Genomic DNA, 27,926 nt, shown 5'->3' on the forward strand with positions numbered 1-27,926 from the left:
ATTTCGGTACTCGGTTTAATTATCTAGACATGGCTTTGGTAAGCCATCCGACTACCGACATTCCGAAAAAACGTAAAGATAAAGACAGACTGCATAGGTCCAAAGCTGTCGAAGACGCTTCCGTTTAGCTAGTCGCCAGTTCACCGGTACTCAGTGAGGCGCTTTTGCAGCCTCTGATACCTGCTACTTCAGATTCGCAGGCCTCTACTGAGATCCATTCGGAGTCCGGTATGCCGTGAGATGCTTCTTTGACTATGGAACCTGCGGATGTCTCTACCTTAGATGGGTCCGGAGCTGCTGTGCAGGCACCGGCTTCTGGGAGTGTATTCAGGCCTACTGACTTGCATATCAAACCGATGCCATCTTCTTCAAGGCCTAAAACTTGATCCACGCCTAGAAAACCGACATCCAAACTGCATGGTCAGGCCCATATGGCTACTACTGCCAAAAACCCTACCCCCTCTGATAGAGATTCCAAGGCCCTGGACAGATGGGGTAAGAAGGTATACACTTCTGCTACTTTGGTCATTAGGGCCTTAAATTGCCAGTTTCATATGTTAAAGTATCAGCAGCATGTTATTGGATTACTTAAACAGAAAATGATGTTGATTCCTGACTGTGCTGAAAATAAAGAATTACAGGATTTAATGCATTCTGCTGAACAAGTTGGTAAACATACTTTGCAATGTGGTTTTGACTCATTAGAGGCATCTTGCAGGGCTGCTGTCACTGGGTCTGTTCTTAGAAGGCATGCTTGGCTTAAGGAGCAAACTTTGCCAGATCATGTTAAAGCTAAATTATTGGATGCTCGCTTAAACCAAGACCGCCTGTTTGGCAACAAAGCAGAAGACGTACTTAAAAAGATGGAGGAAAAAGCTAAATCTATGCAAACTGTTAAAGATTTCCTGCAAGTACAGCCTCCCAGATTTAGTAGGCATTGGCCTTCTAAGAATCGATCCTTTCCTGTCTCTTCCAGGCCTTCCAAACCCAGGACCAGCAGACCACCTAGGCTACAGTCTCAAGGTACTCACAGGCCTAAGCAGTGGGGAGCTCCCGCTTCCAAAGCTGGAAGTAGTAAGACACCCCCCTATGGTAAACTGTCACAATGACTTAACCTTAAACCTTCCAAGCCCTGCTTAACTGACTGTTCCTTTAGGGGGAAATATCTCCCTGCATGCAAAAAAACTGGGAACTCATTACCCAAGACAAATGGATTTTAAATATAGTTTCCCAAGGATATTCCACTTCCACACCTTACCAACCCCAAACGGTTGGCCAGACCTACCCCTAAATCAGTGGGTAGAGGTTCAACAGCAGGTTATCTCTCTTCTAAGTATCAGGGCTATTCAGCCTGTCCCAGCAGAGGAATGGGGGCAAGGTTTTTACTCCAGACTTTTCCTGGTACCCAGAAAAGACAACTCCTGGTGTCCTATCCTGGACCTGTCTATCCTAAACACCATTTTGGTCATCTCAAACTTCAAAATGCTAACTCTTCATCAGCTGCTTCCCATGCTAGGCAAAAATGCCTGGTTGGCAACATTGGACTTAAAGGAAGCTTACCTGCGTATCCCAATAAGGGAATCTTACAGAAAATACCTATGCTTCAGAGCAGGCTACATGCACTATCAGGTTTCTGCACTGCCCTTTGGCTTATCTACTGCACCCAGGGTATTCCCAAAGTGCCTAGCTCCAGTCATTGCATACTGCAGGCAAAGAAATATTCAAATATATCCATACCTGGACGATTGTCTAATTCATGTAGAAAGCCAGGACACACTATTGAATCATCTGGCATTTGTAAAGAAAATGCTAACCTCACTGGGGGTACACCATAAACGAAAAGAAATCACACCTAGTACCCTGCCAACAAATTGTATTCCTGGGAGCAAGCTTGAACACAACTTCCCAGATGGCCTACCTCACGCCAGAGAAACAAGTTTATTTGACAGCCTACTTCAAACTACTGGCCACAAAGACCCAGCTAACTGCAAGCAGAATACTGCAAGCCCTGGGGTTCATGGCCTCTTGCATCCTACTAATTCCATATGCAAGACTGCATATGAGGAAACTTCAATGGTATCTAAAAAAACTATGGTGTCAACATTCTCAGGACCTGGAATCAATGATTCCTATCATTCCTTGTATAAAGACAGAGTTCTTTTGGTGGGCAGAGGCCTGCTACCGCAAGGGACTGCCATTCACTCTACCCCCAGCTGCCCAAACCCTGACACAGATGCATCAGACTATGCATGGGGGGCTCACTTGGCAGGGCAGTGCATTCAGGGCAAATGGAACCAGAGTCAAATGCACCTGCATATCAATCAAAAAGAAATGTTAGCTGTACAGAATTCGACAGCCGTCAAGGACCACATTCTTCCAGGACAATTATTGGTAAAGACAGACAAACACCACTGTTATGTGGTACATAAACAAGCAGGGAGGAACCCACTCATACCCTCTCTGCAGACTAGCCATGGCTCTGTGGAACATAGCCTTGATCTACCAAGTTCACCTACAAGCTCAATTCCTGCCTGGCAAGCTAAATTCACTGGCAGACGACCTAAGCAGAAATCTCATGGACCTACACGAGTGGAAACTGGAACCAAAGATGTTCAACATTTTGAGAAACAAATGGGAAGTCCAGAGATAGACCTGTTTGCCTCCCCTCAGAACTACCAGTTGGGCAAATTCTGCACAAGGACTCCCACAGATAAGCTTGGAAAGTGGATGCCCTGTCCTTCACCTGGGAAAGCCTCTCAGTTTATGCCTTTCCCCCTCTGCCTCTCCTCTCGAAAGTTCTACTAAAGATCAAACAGGACAAACCAAGGACAATACTCATTGCACCAGACTGGCCACGCCAACACTTGTGTACCCCCTCTTGTGCAGTATGTCAGTGCTGGAACCATGGCACCTGCCTCAGACCCCGTCCCTGCGCAGGAGGGCCAGATTTGCACCCCCAGCTTCAAACATTGAACCTTGCAGCCTGGCTAATTATCTGAGCTCTCCAATTCCATCCCTCAGTAAGCAAGTGCTGGATGTCATTCCGGAGGCAAAGAGGCCTAGTACTAGAAAATCCTATGCTGAAAAGTGGAAAAGGTACTGTTCCTGAAGCCAAACTCAGGGGATGGGCACAACAGTGCCCAGCTTACCGCCTATTCTTCAATACTTAACAGAGATGCTTCACAAGGGTCTTTCCTTCTCTTCTATCAAAATTCATGCCTCAGCCATTTCAGCACATTATAATAGTGAGCCACCCCTCTTCTCTCACCCCCTGCTGAAGCAATTCCTCAGAGGGGCCAAAAATTTAAGACCACCCAGGAGAGCCCCTACCCCAGCCTGGGACCTTAACTTTGTATTGGAAAAGCTCACTCTACCTCCTTTTGAGCCAGCAGCAACTGCAGAGTTGAAATTCCTTTCTTGGAAACCAGCCTTCCTTCTAGCCATCACTTCAGCAAGAAGAGTGTGTGAATTACAGGCCCTCATGGCAATGGAGCCCTTCATCATTTTCCCTGCAGAGTGTCACTCAGGACCAATCCTTCCTTTATGCCCAAGGTGTGGTATCCAGTGTGGCCCTTAATCAGTCCATTAATTTGCCAGCCTTCTTTCCTAATCCACAGAACAAAGGAGAACGAATACTGCACTCTTTGGACGTGCACAGACAACTTTGATTTTATTTGGACAGGACTAAGCCTCTCAAGAAAACTGAACAGCTGCTAGTTGCCTTTGCTGCAGGGGCAGAGAGGAAGGCCATTTCAAAGCAAACCATTTCTAAGTAGATAAGTCATTGCATTCATTTCTGCTATAAGCACCATGAAAAACCTACCCCACAGGGGATAAGATCACATTCCACCAGGGCTGCATCTACTTCAACAGCCTTTCTCAGAGGTGTTCCTACCAGGGATATCCTAGAAGCTGCTACCTGGAGTTCTGCTCATACCTTCACCAAGCATTACCACTTGCCTATTTTTTCTAAATACAGAGCTGGTTTTGCCACTGCAGTGTTGCAGGGCCTAATAGCTGGTCCTAATGCTCTTTAACTGCCTCCTCCCTTCCTTAGCTTTGGGAATCTACCCAAATATAATGACTGCAACAGTGAAATACGAAGAACATAGTGCAGTTGTGTACACTTACCATAAATGTAGATGTTCTAGTGTATTCACTGTTGCAGTCCTGGTTACCCTCCCTCCAGCCCCCTGACTTCTGTTGGCCATACCTCTCTTCTTGTTTACTGTATTTAAGCTTTCTGGTGTATTTGCTTTTTGTTGGAGGTGTAACCTTGTATTTAATTGCTTCCCATTATGGGGGCACCTGACATCTTGGGCAAGAAAAACTGATGTAATGGCATCGGCTGCATGCTTTATACCCCTGACTACCTGACGCCATGGAAGAAGAGACAGCAACCGACACAGGGCCCATGACTTTGATAATCAGGCCGGCTAAGGGCTACCTGCAAGCAGATAACCCAAATGTAATGACTGCAACAGTGAATACACTCAAACATCTACATTTATGGTAAGTGTACACAACTGTACTTTTCAAGTGACTCTTCAAGCAGTTTACATTACCTCAGGTCAAAACATTGCGTCAGACACTCTGAGCAGGTCCTTAATTCAATGTCATGAATGGGTACTTCACAGGGATGTGTTTCTGGATATTGCCCACAGGTGGGGTGCTCCTCAAACAGACCTATTTGCTTCCCCTCCCCCTCTGAACAGACAACTTCCTCTGTTTTTGTGCCAGTCCCAGGTCTTCTGGTGTGGAAGGTGGACACCCTCTCTTTTTCTTGGAAGGGGATATTTCTTTATGCTTTCCCTCCCCTTCCCCTCATTCCAAAGGTCGTTTTCAAAATTTAACAGGGCACTCCCAAAATCTTGTTGGTGACTTTCTTTTGGCTGAGACAGCATTGGTTTCCTCTTTTTCTGCATTTAGCCAAGGGCAATCATCACAAGTTACCTTACAGCATGGACCTACTCACACAAGACAAGAGATCACTTCTCGAACCCCACCTGTCCACTCTTCAGCTGACTCTGTGTGTGATAGGATTTTGATTCCACATAGACACCATTTTTCTGAGGACATGCTTGTGTTTTCTGGCCTCCTGCAGGATCCTAATACTTGGAAATCCTACTTAACTCAAATGGAAGAGGTTTTCTTTCTGGTGCCTTTCTCATAACCTGGCTCCACTTCTGTGGATGTTCCTTTGGTTCTCTTATCTGTGTGAATTGCTCAAAGCTGGGCTGGCTTATTCTTCTGTTAAGACCCACTTATCAGCTATCTCTGCTTCTCTGCCTATATTTCCTCCTTTAGCTTCTGGATTTGAAGCTAAACAATTCCTTAAAGGCATCCTTCATATTAGGCCTCCCAAGAAGCCTGCTCCTCTTCACTGGGATCTTAATTTTGTTTTGGAGGAATTGACTAAGGCTCCTTTTGAATCTGCAGCTTCAGCTTCCTTGCATCATTGCTCTTGGAAGACTGTTCTTTTGTTAGCCCTTACTTCTGCCAGACAGGTGCCTGAAGTTCAAGCCCTTATTGCTCATTCTCCTTTTTTGGTGTTTCATAAGGACAGGGTGTCCTTGAGTAGTAATCCTTCTTTTATGCCCAAGGTGGTGAATGAGTTGTCCCTTTATCGGTCTTTTCATTTGCCTACTTTTTCCCCTCCTCCACAATCTGCCAGTTAGAAGGTTCTGCACACTTTGGATGTGCATAGATAACTCCGATTTTATTTAGATAAGACTAAGACTATTCCATCTGATCAGCTCTTTGTTTCTTTTCATCCCATATCCTTGGCATTAGCTGCATTCAAGTAAACTGTTTCTTCTTGGATCTCAAAAGCTATTTTTTTTTGTTATTCTTTTCATGGTAAGAACCTTCCTTATTCTGTTAAGGCTCATTTTACTACAGCTGCGACTGCTTCTGGTGCTTTTTTCAAGGGTTTGGATACTAACTCTATTCTTGAGGCAGCTACCTGGACTTCGGTGCATACTTTTACCAAGCACTACATGTTGTATGGAATCTCCAGAGCTAGAGCTCGTTTTGCTAGGGCCATCCTTCATGGCTTCCTAGAAAGTGCCTTGGTCCTTCCTCTTCCCAAGTTTCTTCCTGAGCTTTGGCACTCTCCTTAATGTTATAAGTACTGCAACAGTGAAATGGAAGGACATAGTTCAGTTATGTAAAATCTTAACATAATGGTAGATGTCCTTCTCTTCACTGTTACTGTATTCACTCTCTCTCTCCTCCCCTGGTCCATTTGTATTCTGGCTGTACTACTTACCTCTTGTTTTTCCTTGGACTGGCATTCCTACTGGGGCTCTAACTTCTGAAGGTGGTATGCCCGTACATCACGTTTATGCCCTATCGTACGTGAGGAGCATACATGTGATGTACGGCATACCTTAAAGCAAACTAAAGCTTTGGTGTACTGGACAGATGTCAGGCCACTCTAGGCAGGGGATCCCTAATGTTATGAATACTGCAGCAAAGAAGAGAAGGACATCTACCATTATGGTAAAATTTTACGGAACTGTAGTATTCTTTATGATGCCATTATAATGGATATGAATATTGCAGTAGAATGTGAGATATGAAGTGGCTGCATAGTGACCATATACTCCAAGATCTTCTGATATCAGCCCCCCCCCCCTTTTGCCAAGCCCTAGGGTGGTGGCTAGTCTGCACTATTCTCACTATGGCACTTTCTGCAGCTATACCAATTGCATATCCTAATGATGGATACTTTACTGAATGAGTGGAGAGTGTACCTCAGTTCTTAACTATTCAAGGAAAGTGGTTCCACAGGACTAGGGGTTTATATATAAACACTTTGGAGCTTAAAGTAGTCCTGTTGGCCTTTAAAGTGTTGGAGGAGTAGTGGAGTCTGGGGCCTGTAACCAATGTAATCTGACATCCAAAATGATGCTAAGCTTGGTGGGTAGTTTGGAATGGCCTAAGGAAGCACCTGTTCATCATTAGAGCAGCCTGCTTCCTAGTCCTCCCAGACACCCAGCCTGACAGTCTTCTTGCTTTGAGCTCCAACCTCTCCCAGGGACCTCTGAGGTTTGTGCCTAGCATGCTGTTTCCCCTCCCTCCTTCCCTCACATCGTAGGCATGTATATCCTCCTTGCCTGCACTGTCAAGCACCTGAGCTGCTAATCCAGCTCAGTTAATGTGGGCCATGGTCAGGACTTTATCCATGTATGCTACCAGCACAGGCCACATTCTGTATTTTAGCTATTCCTCCTAATACATTCTGTTTCACATGTTCACCATGCATAGGATCAAGAACTAGCTCCTGCAGGGTACCTGATGGCATGCCTAGATTTGAAGAACCTTATGTCACATCAGTGTTTTGACTTGAATTAGGAGGTTCCTCCATTTCTCTCTGGGTGGCCAATGCTTCCAGTACAGTATTGCCATTTGAACATTCTTCAGCACTCAGTGTTTACCAAGTTGTTTGCCACTGTGGCTAAAGCCTTGCAGGGAAAGGCTCTCCTGGTTTTCCTATACCTTGACAAGTGGCTCCTTCTGGGCGAGTGGGGATACTTTCTACATGTGGCCCTTTTGTGGGTGCTTCTGTGGAAGCAAGACCTCTGGGGAGGGGCACATAAGTTGGAAGAAGTCTTTTAGGAAGTCCTTCATTGGGATCAAGCACAGCACACTGTATTTTAAATCATTTTGTCCTTGGAGAATGGCCTGAGGAGGTCATGACTTTGGCAACACATGCTCCATTTTCAGTCATTCTGCCCTTGGAGAGTGGCCCAGGAGATCATTATTTGAATAAGGTGGGTAAGGATACAGTACAGAGTCCAGGCTGTAACTGAGATGCCCTCTAGACTTGGTGGTAGTCATGATTTCAAGGTGCTGTCTACACACTTGAGGATCCGCATATTGTGGAGAGCCATGACGTGTCAGTGGCTGTAGAGCCACCATATGCTTACAGGCCTTCTATTGGTGACAGACCCTTGTCACCAAGCCCTACAGTCATGGACAGTCCTCACTAACCTTTTGGTGGGTTTTCTTTCTTGCAGCCAAACCATTTTTTAGGTTCTGCAAATAGGCATTTTGGTTTTAGAGTTAGTGTTCAGAAAAGTACACATGGCTCTAAACTTATAGAAAATGCTGTTTCTGAAATATTTTCTCTTTTAGTCAGACTTGTGTGTTACCTAAACAAGCAAAGGAGTTCAAAGTCATACACCTCTTGCAGAGAAGCAATGCTGTTCTGGCACTTTTCGCTGAGGGAGGGGCATTTCTCACTCAGCATTTCACTTCTGTGGTTTTATGAATGAGGTGGCAGATATTTTGAGCCAATCCTCTAGTCTCTACTGGAATTTCAGTTTCAGAGGAATTGTCCTGTCAGTCTTCCAGAAGCATAACATAATGAAAATCAATCAGTTTTGTTGTTCAGAATAATTAAGTCCTTCCCTTCTAAAGCAGAGTATGGAATAGGTAGCAGTGAACATGTTCTCTGTTGACAAAGGATGTGTCTGTACTGATTGATTGTAATCGTTCCCATTGACATTCTACCTAATTTTAATCTTTAGAGAAGAAAAAAAAAAAACTTGTTGTCATCATCCCTTGGTGGCTGTGTAGGGTGTAGTTTCAGTTTCCTTGGTCCCTAGCAATACAGGATACTTTCCTGTTCCTTGCCAAAATTGCCCTCCCTCCCTCATCTGGCAGCTATCTCTACATCAGAGTTTGGTTTCTGTTATATATCCACTATCCCATGGGATTTGCTAGTGGGGGAGGGGGTCAGAGATGATTTGATACTGCTAAGAAGCCTTCCACTTAGCAGGTTTACTCCTCCAAGTGGAAAAGGGTTCTCAGTTTTGGTGGAACGGTGCATTTTACTGTACCAGCCGTTTAGCTTGCAAGGTGATCTTGATCTAGCCCTGTCAACTGTATGGTCTGGCCTTCAGTTACTCCACAGTCAGGATACATGTGCTTGCAGTTTCTTTGCGACAGCCTTTTGTAAGGTAAGGTTAGGTTGTGGATCAGCACTGTCTAGCCAAACAATTCTTAATGGAGTGTCAAGTATGTGTTCTCATTTAAAGAGCATTTGTCCTCTTTATGACTAGAATTTCAGTGTTCTCATCCAAAAAGAAAGCACTTGTCAACTTTCAAGTTCAACCGTTTTAAAATACCACAAAACCTCATAACATTGGTCCAAAACTAGCCAATGAATATAAAAAATGATAGTCATGTGCTGACTTTTCAATTGACATGTATAAAAAAAAATAAACTTAGTAACAAAGAACTAAAGTGGCAGCTAAGGCTTGCTGCTGACCTCTCGCCTGGATTAAATGATGCTGTTTCTTTAAAGCCAGTGTTAAAAGAAAGGGCTAACTGATTATTAAAAAAGTTAGTAGAGGTTATGAAATGTTTTTTAAACAAACATTTAAATAATTGTTTTGGATTTTTATGTACAACGATTGTTCATGTAACAACTTTTTAAACTTTTAAATGTATTAGAAGATTTTTTTAGTCCTTAGTGTTTCTGAGGAATGCACCTGAGAGGCCTTTGAGACTTGGGTAAGTTACATGTGAGCACCTCTGCATATGTGGGTCTATGTGTCTGGTCCTTTGTAGGTGCGGTGAATGGTGTGTGTGTGCTGCTGAAACATGTCTGTTGTTTTTTTCTGTCTGTATGTGAGAGTCTAACCTCCAGTGACATTGTGTAACTACATCTCTCACATATTGTGTTTGTCTGTTCCAGAATGAAGTGGTTGTTAAAGTACTTAATGAAGCTGCTTTATTACCTCAGGATGCCTGTGTCCACCAAGCTGGATGCAGAGATACCAGGAAAGTGCCTATCCATGCTTGCCAGGTCCTAATGTGTATTTTGCAAAGAATAGGAGTGGAGAGTGTTTACAGCCGGATGAGGGATGGGTGCTTACGTGGTGTAATCTACAGCTAACCTATCCAGCGATGCTGCCCCAGTGCCCCAAGCAGATGCTTTAGAGCAACACATGTCCTGGGTGCTGTAGTAATGTAATTTTGACCTAAATAGTCCTATCTAAATGTGGCAATGCTGCTTAGCATGGAAATTAGTTGCTCCTTGAAAAGCACTGGAATGAGGTAAAAGTCCGAAGTAGTTTTTATAGGGAAAGTGCAACGTTTGGCAGTTGTGTATAATAAGGGCACCAGTATCCACCACTGTATGAAGAGAGGCTTTGCACAAATGTGAGACTTGTATATATGGGCAGAAAAAGGCATGTTTTACACTAGCTATTCCCTAAGGCCAATCAGGTGAGCACACAATAAGCTTTCCACCAGCAATTCCCAGCTCATATAGGTGAACTCAGTCCTCTCCTGCCACAAGAGTCCAGACTTTGACCCTCTTAATGTAAAATGACTGGTTTGGAGCCCAGGTTTTCAAGAAACCACAGACAAATGCCTAATAGTAACTGAAAAACACTAGATGATGTGAATTTAAATGCAGAACCTCAGCCCTTACAGCAGTTAGAAAATGCAACTTAAAACTCTAAGCAAGTGCTGGAAAATAATAAATAGCACAGAAATCTTTTAGAGTGTAATGAAAGCAAGCAATACAATTGCAAAATGATACTTAATTTTGTTTTTCTTGCTAGGGATGACTTCAGATGTTAGCAAAAATCTCTGAAATTGTCTGGCATCATCACCAAACAATAAGCAACTCAAGAAAATAAGCCAAGACTGGTGCAAACATGAAACTTCTATAGGAGCAGAAAAAAGCAAGTTTTACACTAGCTCTGCCCTAAGGCCAATCAGTTAAGCACACAACAAGCTTTCCACTAGCAATTCTCAGTTCATATAAGTGAAATCAGCCCTCTTCCTGCCATAAGAGTTCAGGCTTTGACCCTCTTAATGTAAAATGACTGGTTTGGAGCCCAGGTATTCAGGAAACCACAAACAGATGCCTGATAGTAACTGAAAAACACTAGATGCAGTGTATTTAAATGCAGAACAGCATCCCTTACAGCAGTTAGAAAACACAACAAAACTCTAAACAAGTGCAGGAAGACAATAAATAGCACACATATCTTTCACATTGTAATGACAACAAGCAATGCAAGTGCAAAATGATGTTTAATTTCATTTTTATTGCCAAGAATGCCTTCAGATGTTAGCAACACATCTCAAAGTCTCTGACATTGTTGCAAAATGATGAGCAGCTCTGAGTCAGTGAGCCAAGACTCACACGAATGTAAGCTAATATACAAGCAGACAAAAGCGAGATTTACACTCCTTATGCCCTAAGCCAGTCAGGTAAGCACACACCAACAATTCTCAGCTCAGATAGGTAAGGTCATCCCTCTCCTGCCACAGTACTGCAAACGTTAACCCTCTTAGTATAAAAATGACAGGTTTGAAGCCCAAGTGTTTAGGGAACCACAAACAGGTGCCTAATAGTAATTGAAGAAACAATCCTCCAGCATCCTACATAGTACAAGTTCTGGTTGGAGGCATTCAAATCCAGGCACACTGGTGTCAGCAGCTCCATCCAGAAAATGACTACACCAAACTTAGTCCTGACTTGAGAGCACTGGGCTGCTTAGTAAAGTGAGTTTACATATCCTTCCTTTTTTTTTTCCTAAGGTTGCATGGACATGGATGACATGATGCTGAGGAGGAGATTGGATATTGTATGCATCTAAAAGACAAGTCAGAAGAGCAGTTCAGCAGAGTCACTTGCTTGGGATCCACAGTCTGCTACTCAAGTGAAGACAGACAAAGTGGTGTGAGAATTTTGAGAGAGAATCTCTTGAATACAGTGAGGGATGTCACCAGAATCTGTGGCAAACTCATAGCAGTTAGACTCCAGTGTAAAGAGAGGGCAGTCTTTATAATCTTAGCCTGTGCCCCTCAGCAAGTTGTGATGGTGAGGCAGTGGTTGTAGGACCTCTTAGATAAAATGGGACAAAATGAGTTGGAATTGATAATGGGGACCTGAGTGCTGATATCAGAACAGATGGACAGAACAGAATACCAGCACTCCCCGGTTCTGTATGTGTGAGTTAACAGCAGTAACACAGAGACCATTCTAGACTTCTGCCTTACAAATAAAAGTGGTTTAAGTGCATGGTTTGATAGGAAGACATTCACATACAAGAGTGGTCAGTATGCATCTCTGCTAGATTTCATCCTGGTAAGGAAAGGGCATTGGTGCAAAATCAGTAACTGCAAATTTATTCCCAAGGAATGGTTGGCCCCATCATAAACCATTGATGACCACAATCAGCTGCAAGCAATGGTTAGAGAATTCTCTAAGGCCAACAGAAGGCCTGAAAGTTGAATGGAAGGAAAACACATGAGGGCAAGGAAGTACTTAGGGCACTAGCACCTCTGGAAGAAAAGGAAAAGTAGTTGAGCTGAAAAAGAATGCAACAGCTCAAAACAGCATGTGTGAAAACTGTAAAACAGATTTTCAACTGTGCCAGATATGGAAGTAAGGTACATAAGGAAAGTCAGTGATGGAATGCAGAAGTCCAGGAAGTTATCAAAAGAAAGAAACAGTGTAAGAAACGTATAAGATAGAAATAACAGACCAAGCAAAGAAAGAATAGTGGTTGGCTAGAAAGAGGCTAAGAGAACGGTCACAGTGGCAAAAAACAAGTTATTGGAGAAACTCTTAATCATATTCTGAAAAGTGACGAGGTAAATGGCATAAAGAAGCTCAGTCAGGCTGCAAGACAGTGATAAAAAGAGGATCATCACCAAATGACGTGCATAAGGAATGCCATCAACAATCTACTCACCATTCCAGAGGACTTGTAAGGCAGATGTTAGGAGCATTTCAGGAAGCTTTTGAAAGAAGAAGAACCCACAGAAGCTGTATTGTCCTACATGCAGCCTACAACTGAAGTGGAAGAGAACCCACCTCAAAAGAAGTATGGAGATCTCTAAGGAAAATACTGTCAAGAAAATGCAGCAGGCTGAGATGGTCATGTCATACATAAACAAGGTATTGGGTGTTAGGTGAAAAATGGCTTCTGAAGGTGTTTACCAAAGTGTGGGTAGAAAGACATATGCCGGATGACTAGAAAATAAGCATTCTAGTATCATTGTACAAGAAAAAAATTAAAGCTGACATTCACAACTGTGGGCAGTGCAGTCATGCTGCATGAAAGTACTAGAGAGGGTGATTCATAAACGAATATGCAGAATAGTAAAAACTGAGAAGGAATTGAGCAGTTCAGGTTTAGACCAGAATGCAGTACAACTGACCCGATATTTGCAGTCAGACAGATTGGGGAAAAGAGGTTAGAGATGAGGAAAGAGTCCAAATGGACATTCCTAGACTTGGAAAAAGCATGTGATAGAGTCCAAAGAAGGCTGATTTGACCAATTCTGTGATGGTTCAAAGTCCTGGAAACATTGATAGACTTAATGCAGGCTATGTACAGAGACATAGTAACAAAAGTATGAACAATTTTCAGACTCACAGAGGGGGTCCCAGTGGGAATAAGTGTACAGCAGGTTTCAACTTCTTAGCCTATTCTTGTTCATGCTATTGATGGAGTACATCAGCAAGTAGGTTTGAGGAAACAGATCAACAAAACTACTATATGCAGATGATGTGGTACTGCAAGCAGACTCTGAACAGGAATTTCAGTAAATGATGGCACACTAGAATACAAAACTGAAGGTACATAAGATAAATGGTCTGAGTAGACACAAAGGCAGTGGTCATGGCAGCAAACAAGGATATTAGAAGAAGCTGAAAATTGACATAAAAGGGAAAATAGTCGAACAGGTCAACAGGTTCAAGCATCTGTGAAGTCTGATTAAAGAGAATGGAGGCCATAACTAGAATCAGAGGTTCTGCAGTCCACTGGCCCAAAGTGTACAGGGTAGTTCTTGACAGAAGAATGGATAGATTGCATAAGAGGAGACCTGCAATAATAAGACATTGTAGCTGAAGAAGCTAAGAGAGTGGTCATGAATCGAGAGATGGATTTTCAGTGGAATCTTACCCATGGAATGCACCATTTACTAGCATAGTTGTCTAACAGTTTCCTCATAGAGAAACTATGTTTGTACTTTCAACTCTGTCCACCTTGACGGACATCATGTTGTTGATAGTATACAGTACTGCCAGAGGTTTGGGTAGAATGGTGAGAGCCAGCATTACACTTTGCTAAGGACAGTAAGGTGCTGTTTAGGAACTCCCTTTTCTGAGACCCATACATTATTGACGCTGAAGTCAAGGTGTATTTGTAGAGCATATAAAAAGTAGACTATGCATTTTTATGTTCAGCCACCTTGGCACTCCTTTTTCTAAAACACAGAGGAGCTAGCTTCAGATGTGTTTAGGTATGTTACACACAAGGAAAAAGAGCAACAGTTGGAAGGACATCAGGCAAGCTTCCATAAGGGTCACAGTCCCAGACAAAGTGAATCTTGGCATTCTTTGCATAGCTGTGATCTACCTGTAGGTAGCCTCCAGCAGGAGCCCAGAGACTTTTCATGGAAGGCCATCTTTTTCATTGGCAGTTAATCTGTGAGATTGTTGGAGCTACAAACATAGACCTGCTTAAAACCTTACATGATATTTTACAGAGATAAGATGTCTTTGTCTACCAGTCCTTTTATTCCAAAGGGTCATGCCTGGTATTAGGTTGAATCAAAAGATTCAGTTGCCATCATTTTAATTTTGTCCTCATAACCTCACTGAAAGGATTTTGCAAATTACATTTCTCAAAACACAACTTGGGGCAAACATCACCAGGACTATATTATAAAATCTGTTTAACATTTCCTTAATAAATTTTGGGGTTCTCTAAGGGAGATAGACTTTTTTAAATGGCTCAACAAGTGTATTAGCTTTTATTTATTTACTTTTGTTAACTGGGATAGTCTGACTGGGTGTTAGTCCATTTTCAGCGGAGTCCTTGGGGGGGGGGAGACCCCAGAAACAGAGAACAAAAGCATTACAATAAAGTTAGCACAATGTATACACCTAAGGTAAACTAAATTTTAGAAAGGAAAAAATGCACAATATAGATAATAAATATAAAAAAGTATGAGTATGCTTGCAAAAATAGTAATCAAGTGAGTCAAAAATCTAAGAGAGAAAATAGCAAGGGAAGAAGGCAAATTTGATAAAGTTAGAAGCATTACAAATTAAAAAGTTAACAAGAAGAAATATGTGAGCAGCTGTTAAGCATAGAGCACAGAGGAGTGGAGAGGAGTCACTAAAGAAGGAAAGCAAGGAGGGAATGAGAAATAGAGAAAAGTGTAATAGAAGAGCAGGCCAGGGAAGTTTGAGGAACTAGAAGGTGAAAAGTTGTAGATAGAAGAAAGGGTTATTAGAGATAGAAAGAGAAAAAAGAGGATAAGTAAAAGAGGAAGTTAGATGTTATAAAAGTAAAAGTTAGAGTAAAGCAAAAGAGAAGGCATTAGCCAGGAGCAGAATGTGAACAGAACCAATTAGTATAGAGGAAGTCTTATAGGACCATTTTGAATTGAGGTAAGTTGGGATTGGATATAATGACTTGACGGATAGTATACCATATTTTGGAGACATAGCTAGAGTGTAGAGCGTCACCAGGTTTATTGTTGGACTTAAGAGATTTGTAGCAAGAAATTGTTGGAAGATCGGAGAGGACAATTGTTAGTGTAGGGTTGAAGCATTAACTGAAGGTTAGGGGTATATTCAGGTTGACGGATTAGTCTGTGAGCTGTTGTAAGCTGAATGTAAGTTAAGAGATTGTGAAGTTCAAGCCACCGGAGTTGATGCAAGGCTGAGCAATGATGAGATCTATGTGGCGTGTTAGTAGCAAATTTAGCAATTTTGTTATAGCAGGTTTCAAGCTTAGCTAGATCAGTTTTACTAAGGTTTATGAAGATGGAAGAGGCATATAGTAAGGAAGAGAGAATGTGAGTTTTGGCTATATCTTGTCTAGGTTTAGTTGTAAGAAAAAGCTTGAGTCTGTAGAGTGAGCCAAGTTTATTATGAGTTTTTTTTTGATGGACTGTGCTAGATGAAGGTCAGATTTCAGATGATCAGTTAGGACACCTAATAATTTTGTATGGGGTATGGCAGAAATGGTGTTATTGGATGACTGTATTTGAAATGTAGTGGGGGGGGGTCATGTGATTTACTAGGGTGACAGAGCATAAGTTTGGTCTTAGAAGGATTTAGAATCAGTAGTGATTCTGATAGCCATGATTCAACTGAAAAGGACTGTTGAGTTGTGGAAGCAAACAGATTTAAGGAAGATGCAGCACAGATAAGAGTGGAGTCATCTGCATGTTGAACAATAGAGGCTAAAGATGCAGATGGATGGAGTTGGTTGGTAAAAATACTAAAAAGTAGATTTGCCTAAAATAGAACCTTGATATATACCCAAGTTCATTGGCAGGAGGGAAGAGAGTTCCTGTTGCCATTTAATGGCTTGCTGTTGGCCAGACAAATAGCTATGAAATCATGCTAGAACAGATGGACTAAGTTTAAGTGTGGCTAGTTCATTGAGACATTTTTGGCTTTAGAAAGATATAAGAAGATAGAAGACACAAACTGACCTTTATATCTATATTGGTTTATTGTGTTAGTAAAGCTAAGGAGAGCTGTAGTAGTGCTGTGGTGGGGGCGGATTGTTGAGTGTTGCCTAAGAGGTTATTAGAAAGAAGGTAGTTTAAAAGCTGCAGGTGAATACATTTTTTCCAGAATTGTTGAAAGAGGCGGTAGGATAGCAGTGGATCTGTAATTAGAGAACTCAATGGAGTTCCCCCCTTTGTGTAGGGGAATAATATATCTTCCAGTTGGAAGGATCCCTCCTGTGTGTAGGGGAATAATATAAGACGTCTTACAATTGGAAGGAACATAGTGTTCTAAGACAGAACGGTTGATTATAATTGTAATGAGGTAGGCAGTAGCAGGAGCAGCTATTTTTTAGGAATTCTGCAGGTAGGTTATCAGCTGCAAGGGATGTGAGTTTAAGTATGTAGTTTTTTTACATTGAAAGTTTGAACATGTTTGAAGGAAAAGGAGTTGCTGGCATAGCTAGCAGAAGTTGGGACAATAGGAGGAATATTGAACTGAGAATTGGTAATTGCATGAATGGAGTCAGTAAAGGAAGTATTGACTTGAGTAGCAATGCTATCAGAGTTAAAGGAAGTTGAAGGGATAGGGGTGGAAGAATTTCTGGGTTGAAGGAGCTTCTTTATGGAGGACCAGAATTTCTTGGCATTGTTGTAGTGCTGTTGCTGAGTGGTTGTAAAGTATGACTTTTTGTCGAATTTTATTTGGGACTTGGCTTTATTACGAAGATGTTTATATAGATCTAGGTCAGATTGTTTGTTAGTGGTATGCCAGAGACCAGGCTTTGTCCCTTTGTTTTAATAGATTTTTGGTGTCATATGTTAGCCACAGAGGGCAGTTATATTTTAGCCCAGCAGTTCTGAAAGGAGTTCGTCTGTTTAGGATATCTAGGAAGGGTGGTATTAACATAGTCAACTGCAGTGTCAAGAGGAAGTGTTTTGAGGGGTGACTAATCACAGTGGTGTATAAGGGAGAAGAAAGTTTGAGTATTAAAGTTCTTTTTGCTTTGAATAAGATAGAAATAGGCTTGTCTAGGGGGATTAAGATGGAATCTGAGCATGTAAGTGGGGAGGTGATCACTAATTCCATCTGGGAAGCACCCTGATTAGAAGGCTAATGAAGGTTTGTGAGGATCCAGTCAAAAATAGACTTCCTTTTAGTGGATTTATCTGTTCTAGTAGCTGTCTGTATAACCTGTGTAAAGCTATGTAAGTTAATGAAATTTGAGGGAATGTCAGAGTTATAAGAGAGCCAGTCAGTGTATGAGATAAAGTTAGGGATATGCAGTGTAGTATATCTTCAACAGTATTGTGATTAGTACTGGGAGAAATGTACATTGCAGTTATAATTTGATGCTTCTATGAGTTGATTTTCAGTTTAGTAAATAATATTGTGGCATTGCCAAAAGCAGGGTTGTTTGCATCAATTAGTTTAAGTCTTAAATTTTGTTTATGCCATTTGTTCTTTCTGTCACATCTGTGTATATTGTAGCCTTGGAGGAAGAATGTCATTGCTTTTCATTTCTAGTCTTAGCCAAGTTTCAGTAAGTACAGCGAAGTCAGGGGTGTAATGGCTTAGGGAGGCATGAAGATCCCGGACCTTGTTGACTACACTTCTTAGGTTCATATTAAGTAGCAAAATTTTAAAGCTTTTGTCAGGAGTAGGAATGTTGTAGGTAGGGAGGGGCGTAGATGTTATGGGTTGCTGATGAGTAGGAATGGGACCAGGATTGGATTGTACATCTTCACAGAGTTGTAGATATGAATAAAAGTATGTAAGTAGTGTTATAAAAATTAGGAGTGATTTTGATGTTAGAAGAAAGTGTTTGATGTGGTAGAGAAGAAGTTATGGTATGAGAGGAATAGAAATTATGTGGTAGGAATTGGAGAAATGTAAGGTGGCAGAAAAATAGAAGAGTAATGGTCAGTGTGTGTAATGATATAATTTTTGGGTATAAGATGTTGCTGGAGAAAGTCATATTCTGAGAAAAGTAAGATAAAATAAAAGTGGATGTAGGTGGATAAAAAGTGGTAAAGAATCTAGAATACAGGAGTGTGAGAAGTAGGAGATGTAATTAGTAAATGACTGGTGGAGAATGATACAGGGAACTGCTAGGTAGAGGTAAATGTAGAAGTAGTAGGGGTGGGTGAGGAATAGGGGCAGGGAAGGGGAGCAGATTGAGCCCGAGTGTAGCGAAGGGCAAATGGAGTGGGTTGACCAGATCTCGAGAAAAGAAAAAAAAATTACTAAAGCCGTAAGTACTAGCAAATGAAAACTACTACTGCCCTTAGAGAACTAGCAGCTAAATAAAGAAAAAATAGATTTACAGTAAGGGGGATATAGATTACAAACACAGGCAAGGAGAGAAGAGAAGGAAAAAGATGGTCTGTGATAAAGGTGGGATAAAACACTGACAGAGGAAAATTAAAAGACCAAGAAGGGTGGAAATATAGCAGGGAGAAAGCATTAGTGATGTGCTAGGTGCTGTTCACAAAAGAGTTTTAAAAGGAATGAGTATGGCTTAATGTACTTAGTGCAGAACTGTAAGGCAGTAACAATGAGCCATGAAAACATTGGGTTGTAAGGTAGGGATCCACACTGTATACAAAACTGGAGACTAACCTAGAAGAAGGAAAGAAAGAAAAAAATGTTGGGAAAAACAACTGTGAGAATGGCAAATAAAGGTAACAAAAAGAGACAAGAAGGGACAGAGATGAGGAAATACATTGAGGAGCAAAGCTATATTAGAGAGGTAACATGACACCTATAGATGGTATGAGAAGGAAAGGTTAAGGAATAAAATGAGAATTAGTGAAAAAGGGAACGGGGATGATAGGAGGAGTGACCCCAAGGTCTTCTCCTGATGATGTCTCCTTTGGAGACATCCTAGGAATCTTAAAACAGAGAGGTGACTAGAAGTCCGGCAATCCGTCGCCTGAGGAGTCTGTGTACCTGGAAGCTTGTGGTACTCACCCGTCTACCTCCTAGGTAACTCCACCCACTGATGAGCTCATTGAGTTTATCTGTCAGCGGGTATGAAAGGCACCTGATACTATTGGACTGATTCCCTGGAGGCCAGAAAAAATTATAACAGCTCCAGAAGATAAGAAGTTTGGTCTAAATGTTTGCCTGTTGATGCTATGTTCATGGCAGCAGCAACTAAGAAGGAATTTACTGATGAGAGTTCCTCTATCCATCCTACCAACAAGGAATCTTGGGCGATGGATAGATTCAGGAAGTGAGTTTATGCTGCATCGATCTTTGCTTTATGGTCTTTGAATTACCTGGTGCATTTTACAAGACTGCAGAGGGATCTGATCAAAGAACTCCTTGCAGCATTTCTGAGGAAGTGCGGTCATGTGTCTCTTCTCAGTTGACTACCCTACAATAAATATCCAGTTGATCCATGAGGCTCATTTCTCATGTAGTCGAAGGGATGACGAGAGCTGTGGGTTCAGGCGTTTCAGGAAGGAGACATGCCTGGATGCACTTTTGTGATATTTGCGGAGCCCTTCAAGTCTTCGTTCGTCAACACTCTGTTTGACAATATATTCTTGTTTGGCCCTAAGATAAAAGACACTTTATCCAGGTGTGAGCAAGATGCAAAGACCTTGTCTGCTGTGGGGATATGTTTTGCCACTCTTCAAAGATCTTTTCCCAGGAATCAGAGAAGTATTGGGAAAATGTGGTTCAAAGGACCTTTTCAGGACGCACGTGGGGGTAGTTCCCCCTGGGGCAGGGGGGTCTCCAGTGGCAGACGCTCACTGCAGAGGTGGCCCACAAAACCAGGGATCCAGAGATACTGTCTTTGGGAGGCCCTTGCAGCACTCATGAAAGGAAGCCCAGTTGTCTTCCTCTGGAGGCAATCAGGGGTCGATTGTCCCTACACTGGAGAGCCTGGCTACAAATAATATCTGATACCTGGGTGCAGAGGATCATTTCCGGAGGTTATATTAGACCAGTTTCCCTTTCCTCCTCTCATTTACAGAAAAATCCCCAATGTTCCACCCAGTCAGAGGGAGCAAGCAGCACTGCAAATACGAAAGCTGCAAGAAAAACAAGTCATCCAAGAGGTCCCACCAGACCAGAGAGAATCTAGAACTTACTCAAGATTCTTTTTAGTGCCAAAGAAGACAGGGGACTGGAGACCAATTTTGGATCTCAGCATTTTGAACAAATCAGTTCAATGTGCCAAATTCTGAATGGTCACAGTTCAGTCCATTTTTCCTTTTCTGGAACAGGATGACTGGATGTGCTCCATAACCCTTCAGGATGCATACTACCATATAAAGATGAACAGGTGATCCAGAAAGTTCCTTCACTTCCAGCTGGGAGCAAGTCATTATCAATTTAGAGTTCTGCCCTTTGATTTCACCACAGCCCCCCAGAGTGTTCACCAAGTTTATGGTAGTGGTAGCAGCTCACCTGAGACTGCAGGGATTCCAAGTCTTTCCATATCTAGACGACTGGCTTGTTTCCACCCTTAACCAAGCAACAACTTCTGGAGACAATCTTCCATGTTCTTCAGATGTGTTCCTATCTGGGGATAACCATAAATTAAAAAAAATCTCACCTAGAACCAACTCAGACTTCAGAATTTGTAGGCGTAATCCTAAAAATAAAGACAATGATAGTATCTCTTCCCCCGTCAAGACTGGACATAGGTAACAAAAATAATTTGCAGCTCCAAAATTTTGTCACGCTTGGTCCTTCAGACTCTGGGATCCATGGCGGCTTTAATAATTCTAGTTCCATTGGCCAGATTTCACGTGCAGATTTTACAATGGCTGTTACAACACAATTGTCTGTACTTCACCAATCAATGTCAACCCCAATATCAATTACCCGCATATGCAAAAGGGATCTCAGATGGTGGATACAGTCAGATCACATCTGACAAAGATGTCCATTTGTTCTCCCTCAGCCCAAGGCCACAGTGACCACGGATGCTTGCCAGTTAGGGTGGGGGGGGGCATTTTCTGGGGAAAACAGTCCAGGGCATTTGGTCCCCCGAATTGTTCAATCTTCATATCACTGTTTTAGAGATGAGAGCAGTGCTTTTAATGTTGCAAGCCTTCCAAGATGCTCTCCCCTTGGGAACAATGCGATCCAGACAGGCAACACATTAGTAGTTTGGTACATCAACAAACAAGGAGGAAGCAGGTCCTACCCCTTGTGTTGAGAAGCCCTCAGAGTCTGGCACTGGGCAATCTCATCCAACCACTTTCTCATAGCAATGCACATTCCAGGGAAGTCCAATGTGATAGCAGACAAGTTGAGCAGATATATCCTTCTGCCTCGAGTGGTCCCTCAGTTGGACAGTGGCGGAAAGGATTTTCCACAAATGGGGTCAGCCTTGCTGTGATCTTTTCACCTCTCCCCTAAACAAGTGCAGCAACTACTTTGCCTTATTCCCCCTTGGGGGAATCACCGAGGGATGCTCTTCTTCACAATTGACCCCCAATCTCCTTTGTCTTTCCTCCAAATCCATTAGTCTTGAAATTCCTTCAGAAAGCTGCCAGGTTGAAGAGCAAAGTTATCCTCATTGCACATTACTGGCCTCAACAGATCTGGTTTCCTTTCCTTTGGCCTCACATACATCAAGAACCTTGGATTCTGGATCCAACTCCAGACTCCTCACCCGATGGGCATGATTCACCCCGACATCTCAAGGCTCAGACTGACAGTTTGGTTTCTCCACTTCCGTTAATAGCCAGACAACCTATGCTCCCTTCCTCCATCTGACATATACTTTTATCCTCTCATAATCCATCTACATGAAAACTGTACACTAGTAAATGGAAGAGATTTGTTTATTGGGCATGTCAGAATAATGTTAGACCCCTTTTCAGCACCTATTCATAGCATACTTGCCTTCTTAGCCTTGCTTGTCAAAGAAGGTGCCTCTGCTTCTACTGTTAAGGTACAGTTGACAGCCATATCCAATTATCATATTGGCTATCAAGACTCTTTACTTGTTTCTCACAAACTTTGTAAAACCTTTTTGAGTGGAACTCTTCACTTAAAACCTCCCTTTAGAGACCCTACTCCACGCTTTGGGACTTGAATCTGGTGTTGCAAGCTCTTACTCAAACACCATTTGAACTGGCAGTCAAATGTGAACTCAAATTCTTATCTTGGAAAACAGTTTTTCTAGTGGCTGTTAGTTCACCAAGGAGAATTTCAGGAATTCAAGCTTTATCATGCCAACCATCATACTTAATTTTACAGAGAGAGTTACCTTAAGGACAAATCCCTCTTTCTTACTTAAGGTGGTTTCTGAGTCTAATATCCACCAAGCTATTAATTTACATGTGTTCTTCCCAAAATTTTTTAACAAAGGTGAATATTGTCTACATTTATTTTATGTCCAAAGACAAATACATTTTTACCTTGACAGGACAAAGAATATTAGAAACGCTGACCAATTATTTGTCTCCTCCTCACATATAAAATTGGGAAAACCTTTGACAAAGGTAACTTTGGCCAAATGGCTCAAAAATTGTATATCTTTCATACATAGTAAGTTAGGTATTACTCTTGCAAAACTTGTACAAGCTCATTCAACTAGAGCTATGACTACCTCATCTTTATTTCAATCCAGGGCATTCATAGATGACATTTGTGTAGCAGCAACTTGGGCTGCTACTCATACCTTTCTTACACATTACAAGTTATATCTGGTCTCCAGAGGAAGAGTATCATTCAGTTCAGTGGTGCTTAGGAACATCATTCCATGAGTCCTTCCATGAGACTCTGCCCCACAGGTTGAGGATAGAATGAAAACTGACATCAGATAAAGAAGTTAAGGTACTCACCATAACATTCCGTCTGTGTTGTCAATTTTCATTCTTCCTCAACTCCCTACCCACCAACCCCCTGCCAATTAACTCTTAGAAGAGCGAGTGGATTTTAGGAGGTCACGTCCCCACTATGGATCCAGGTGTAGTTCCTCTGACTTGTAAGGCATTATGTTTTTTCTTCTATTTCTATTAGCAAACAAGATATGAGGTCCTTAGGAATGATGCATGCTAAGTAAGGGTTATGCTTGAGAGAGTTTTTGGTTACCACAAGCTGAAGTAATGGCCAAATTTGATCTGAGGGATGGGATCCAAACCCACAGTTTGAGGAAGAATGAAAATCAACAACACAGATGGAATGTTATCGTGAATACATGATTTTTTTTTCTTGTGCTGTCTGAGAAGTGAGTGAATATATGATTATATGGTGGATTTTGAAATGATCAGTACAGCTTATTAAACCTGGCTTCTAAATCAAGGGCTTAGATTGGAAAATACTCAGATGTTTCGTATTGCTTGTAAGTGCGTTGATATAGCAGGTGCACAAATTATCAAGCTAGTATGTGACAATTTTGTTCAAAATATCCTGAGAGAGCCTTCTTGTCATTGTGCCATCAAAAGTTGACCTATTGCACATGTTGGAATATGGACTTTGGTCATGGATGATGTAATAGCCATTTTGTTATGCGTAGAAACTGATACAAGAAATAAGCTGGTTCCACATCATTGTAGCCAAATTATGCCGTCACTCGTATGAACACTGAGAGGCATCTCAGAAGACCACTAATTTATGTTTTTAGGAAGGAGAAATTTCACTGCTGTGAGTTCTTAGCAGGCTGAGCCTTCTAGCCAAGGTTATAGCCGTATGTTATGATTTTCTGAAGAAACGGAACGTGTCCGGGGCTGTTACGGTGAGTTCCTCAAGACAGGAATTCTTTTTTGGTTAATAGTTTTAATTTCTAGCCAGCCTGTCTGTGTATTATTACTAATTATGATCATGCAACTATGACCGATGTTTGAAAACAGTGTTTTTGCTCCCAGACAGATTTATTTTTTTTAACACATTGGCACATATTTGGTGCTGCTCAGTGCTGGCAATATAATATATTTTGGATTGCGTGGCAGCAGTAAATCATTAGAGAGTGAATGCACTTCTTTTTTTACATCAGAGAAAGAGGAAAGTGCCTGGTTTCCTGTTGTCTTGAATATCATCTTATTGCTACAGCCATACTTGTGGTTGGTTGGCCTGGATTTGAGTCCTTCATGAGGCATGTCTTTATATCCTGTGCTTGCTTCTGTTCCAGAATTGTATATGCCACATGTTCTGTTTGAAAGTTTGTAATTCCGCTGTTATGATTGTTAATGTTAGTCTGGTGTAGAATAACAGCCTGAGTGCTTACTTTACCAATTTGCTGACATTCTTTTTTTTTTTTATTTCCCAGTGACCAAACTGATCCATTCAATCGCAGTCCACTTACAATGGACCAGGTAAAACCTAATGTTGAGCTAAAAGAAAAAATCCATCAGTGGCTATCAATGAGGAAGCAAAATAAAGAACATCCTAAGCAAACTCTATGATGACTGCAAGCAGAACTGAGGTCATGCAGTTTGTGACTTTACAAGAAATGCTGCTCTTGAGAACTTGGTAGTGGCAGCACTGTTGCTGCTTGTCTTACAACGAAGCTGTCCACAGATTGTGCTATGTTGAAACAATTTCAAAGGACTGTTTCAAGCTGCAGTATGCCCGTCTTACCATCCTTTTTGTTCTTTTAGCTTTTTTACTTAGAGCTTTGATGCTGCAGTTATTCCAGACAGTAATAAGACTAGAGACTTCTGCTTTTGGAGGCAAGCACATAATTTCAGTTCCAGTGCAGACTTCATGTACTGTGTAAATGAAAATGTTTCAGAATGTAAATATGAAGAGGGGTAGAGAAATGCTTGTCTTGCTGTGCTGCATTTTTCACCCCTCATAAACTTTTTAATGGTAAAATGTCCTAAAGGATGTCATATTGCCATATTAAATCTAGCAACATTCTGAAGTTATAGAGATAAAAGTAAAGTGATGGTTTCCTTTGAATCTTGGCTGGACAGGAGCCAGCTCAAGGATTTCTTCCCCTGACTGGTGGGCAGCCAGCACAGGGACTGCTGCTACTTACCTTTTCCATAAATCACATAAACAGTTAGGATACAATGGGTTTTATATGTGCCAGCATTTAAACACCATTGCTGACAAGTCTTGCTTTTATGGACAGTAATGTCTCCGTAGCTGTCCCACATTCTCTTGAATTATTTCACTGTGATGTCAGTGTTCAAAAGCTGCATTAAAGTGAGGGAAAGGTTACAACCTTTCCTGATTATTAAATATTTGCTAATATAGAAGCAAGAGTTTTCAACTAAAATTGTAGAAACATCCCACCATTTTGAGTTACCTCTGTGCAAAGTTAAAATTACCCAATATTTTCACTAACATTTCATACCTGTTTCCTGTTTGTTGCACTTTGTGTTAATACGTTTTCTAAAATTTGATATTCTGTCTTCAGTGCCACTTAAAAATAAGATGGTGATGTATACATTTCGTAGCCTGGTAAGTGCCTGTCCCATAACTGCCCAGAAAGTAGACATTAGATATAATGATATGTGAGTAAGTAGTTCCTTATTTTCAGATCTGTTTTATCCACTGTTGAGTGAACATACAGTAATGCACATTTGAGTTGCTACTAGCACTTTATCATCCAACTCTTCACAGTTTTTCAGTGATACTGGATTTTTAAGTGCTGGTTGATTATTGTGAATGAGGCTGGCCTTCCAGCACAGCATTTTCATGCTCATTACTAATTACTTGAATATGTAAATGAAGTCTGTTGACCAGAAGATTAACTGAAAAGGAGTGTTTGCCTTTTGACTATGCTTCTTTTGGGTAAGTTTTGGATGGAACATTCAGAAATGATGCAGAGACCCAAGAGGTCAGTGTCATATCAAGCAGATTTATTGTGGAGAATGTTAAACAATCCTCAGATGTCACAGTATGCCCTGCCAGTGCAACCAAAATGAGATAAAGCTTTGTGGATGGGTTTTCTGTAATACTTCGGGATACCACAGCATTCCCAACTCATGCTCCATGGGTCTGCCTATTAAGATGTGAGGAGGGCATCTAGGAACCAGTTTCAAGAGGAGTTCAAGGGAGGTATGATCCCTGTACTGTGTAGGACTCACACCTGATAAATACATAGAGAGGATGACCAGTGAGCCAGATGACATCAGGAACACTGGCTGGGTGGGCAGGAAATGGCACTATCAGGATATTGATTTGGCTGTTACTCGGATATTTTCTGATGACAGCCATCCCAGAAGAGGTTAAAAATGATGTATAATTTACAGTAGATTATTCTTTAATGTTTTATATTTTTCAAGTGTTTATCATGTCTAGTGCATGAGAAGAAGGAGGCATATCAGCCAGGAAACAGTGTGGCTACAGAAATCCTGTTAACCTTCAGGACTTTTGTTAGATGTGCCTTTAGACTAAAACTAAACTTTAATCTTGGTGTTTGCTTCTTAGTGAATGTTTCACACCAGTGAATGCACATTAAAAATGGATCCATGAGCTTCCAGATTTAGTATGCAGAATTTTTTTTCTTGACCAGGTTGAGTGGAAAATAAGATAACTATTTTCAGGCTACAATACATAGTATATAGCAGGCTGAAACATGGTAGGGAAACAAAGTAATGCTGAACTCAAATGCATAATATAAGAAAATCAAGTTTATTTTATGGTGTAACGTACATGGAATACAATCTTCACACCTGCTTATAATGACTAGTGTATAAAAATAATTTTGTCAAAAAAAGGAGATCTGCTGTATTTGCCAGATGTGAATAGGTTGAACATTCTGAGCACTGTCTAAGGTCATTATCTTTGATCAGCTGAAGGAAAAGATGTGAGTAAAAAAGACAGGTAGGTAAATAAAAGAATTAGCTTATTTTGGCTTTAGTCTTTTTTTGGCACTGAAACCTGTGAGTTAACTGTATAAAAAGATTTATGTGGATGAGAGTGCTCCCCCTGTTGTCATATTAATTAAGAGGAAGAATAAGTCTTTTCTCAAATTTTACAAGTTGAAGCAGAGTCCAAGCTAGCATTGAAGGAGTAATTTAAATAAACATTTAAACAAGGCAAAGCATTGATCCACTTAAGACCTTTTTCAGAACCAGCTTAGCAGTATCATTTTAAAAAACAATAATCACACAGTAGTTCCTTAAAGGTAACAGTATAGAAGTAAATAACGTAAAACTTATGAATTGCAGTACCAAACAATCAGAAGTTACAAAAATGTTTGAAAATATAGTATGTACAGTATACAGCATAATACAGATGTAATAGTAGCCTAATGTATACAACATTCTGTTATCCATAGGTTCATAGGTTCATAGGTTTATACTAGGCTATCTGCCCTAAGGCATTTATAAGCCTAGCCCAAATTTTTGTGGCTTACGCCACCCCTTTTATGAAAAAATACTGTGCCCATTAGTTTGTTGTGCCTCTGTCCAGCAGTGACACAGAGATGATTCCCGGGGTAAACCTACGATCTCCCATCCACAGGTCTAGATTTCTC

The 27,926-nt window shown here is 41.3% G+C and overlaps 1 protein-coding gene across 2 annotated transcripts in view; it reads left to right on the forward strand.

Annotated features, from left to right (window-relative positions):
- The window catches only part of UBE4A (ubiquitination factor E4A), a 1,266,879-nt gene extending 1,239,578 nt beyond the window's left edge, over positions 1-27,301 (forward strand). For both annotated transcript variants that reach the window (XM_044080891.1, XM_044080892.1), the window contains one exon: positions 24,762-27,301. In XM_044080891.1, the coding sequence (XP_043936826.1) occupies positions 24,762-24,897 (136 nt within the window). In that variant the 3' untranslated portion in view covers positions 24,898-27,301. The remainder of the gene's footprint in view (positions 1-24,761) is intronic.
- Positions 27,302-27,926: the final 625 nt, after the last annotated feature.

Source organism: Protopterus annectens, chromosome 8.part0 (genome assembly GCF_019279795.1).
Source record: "Protopterus annectens isolate FY-2018-M chromosome 8.part0, PAN1.0, whole genome shotgun sequence".
NCBI lineage: Eukaryota > Metazoa > Chordata > Ceratodontiformes > Protopteridae > Protopterus > Protopterus annectens.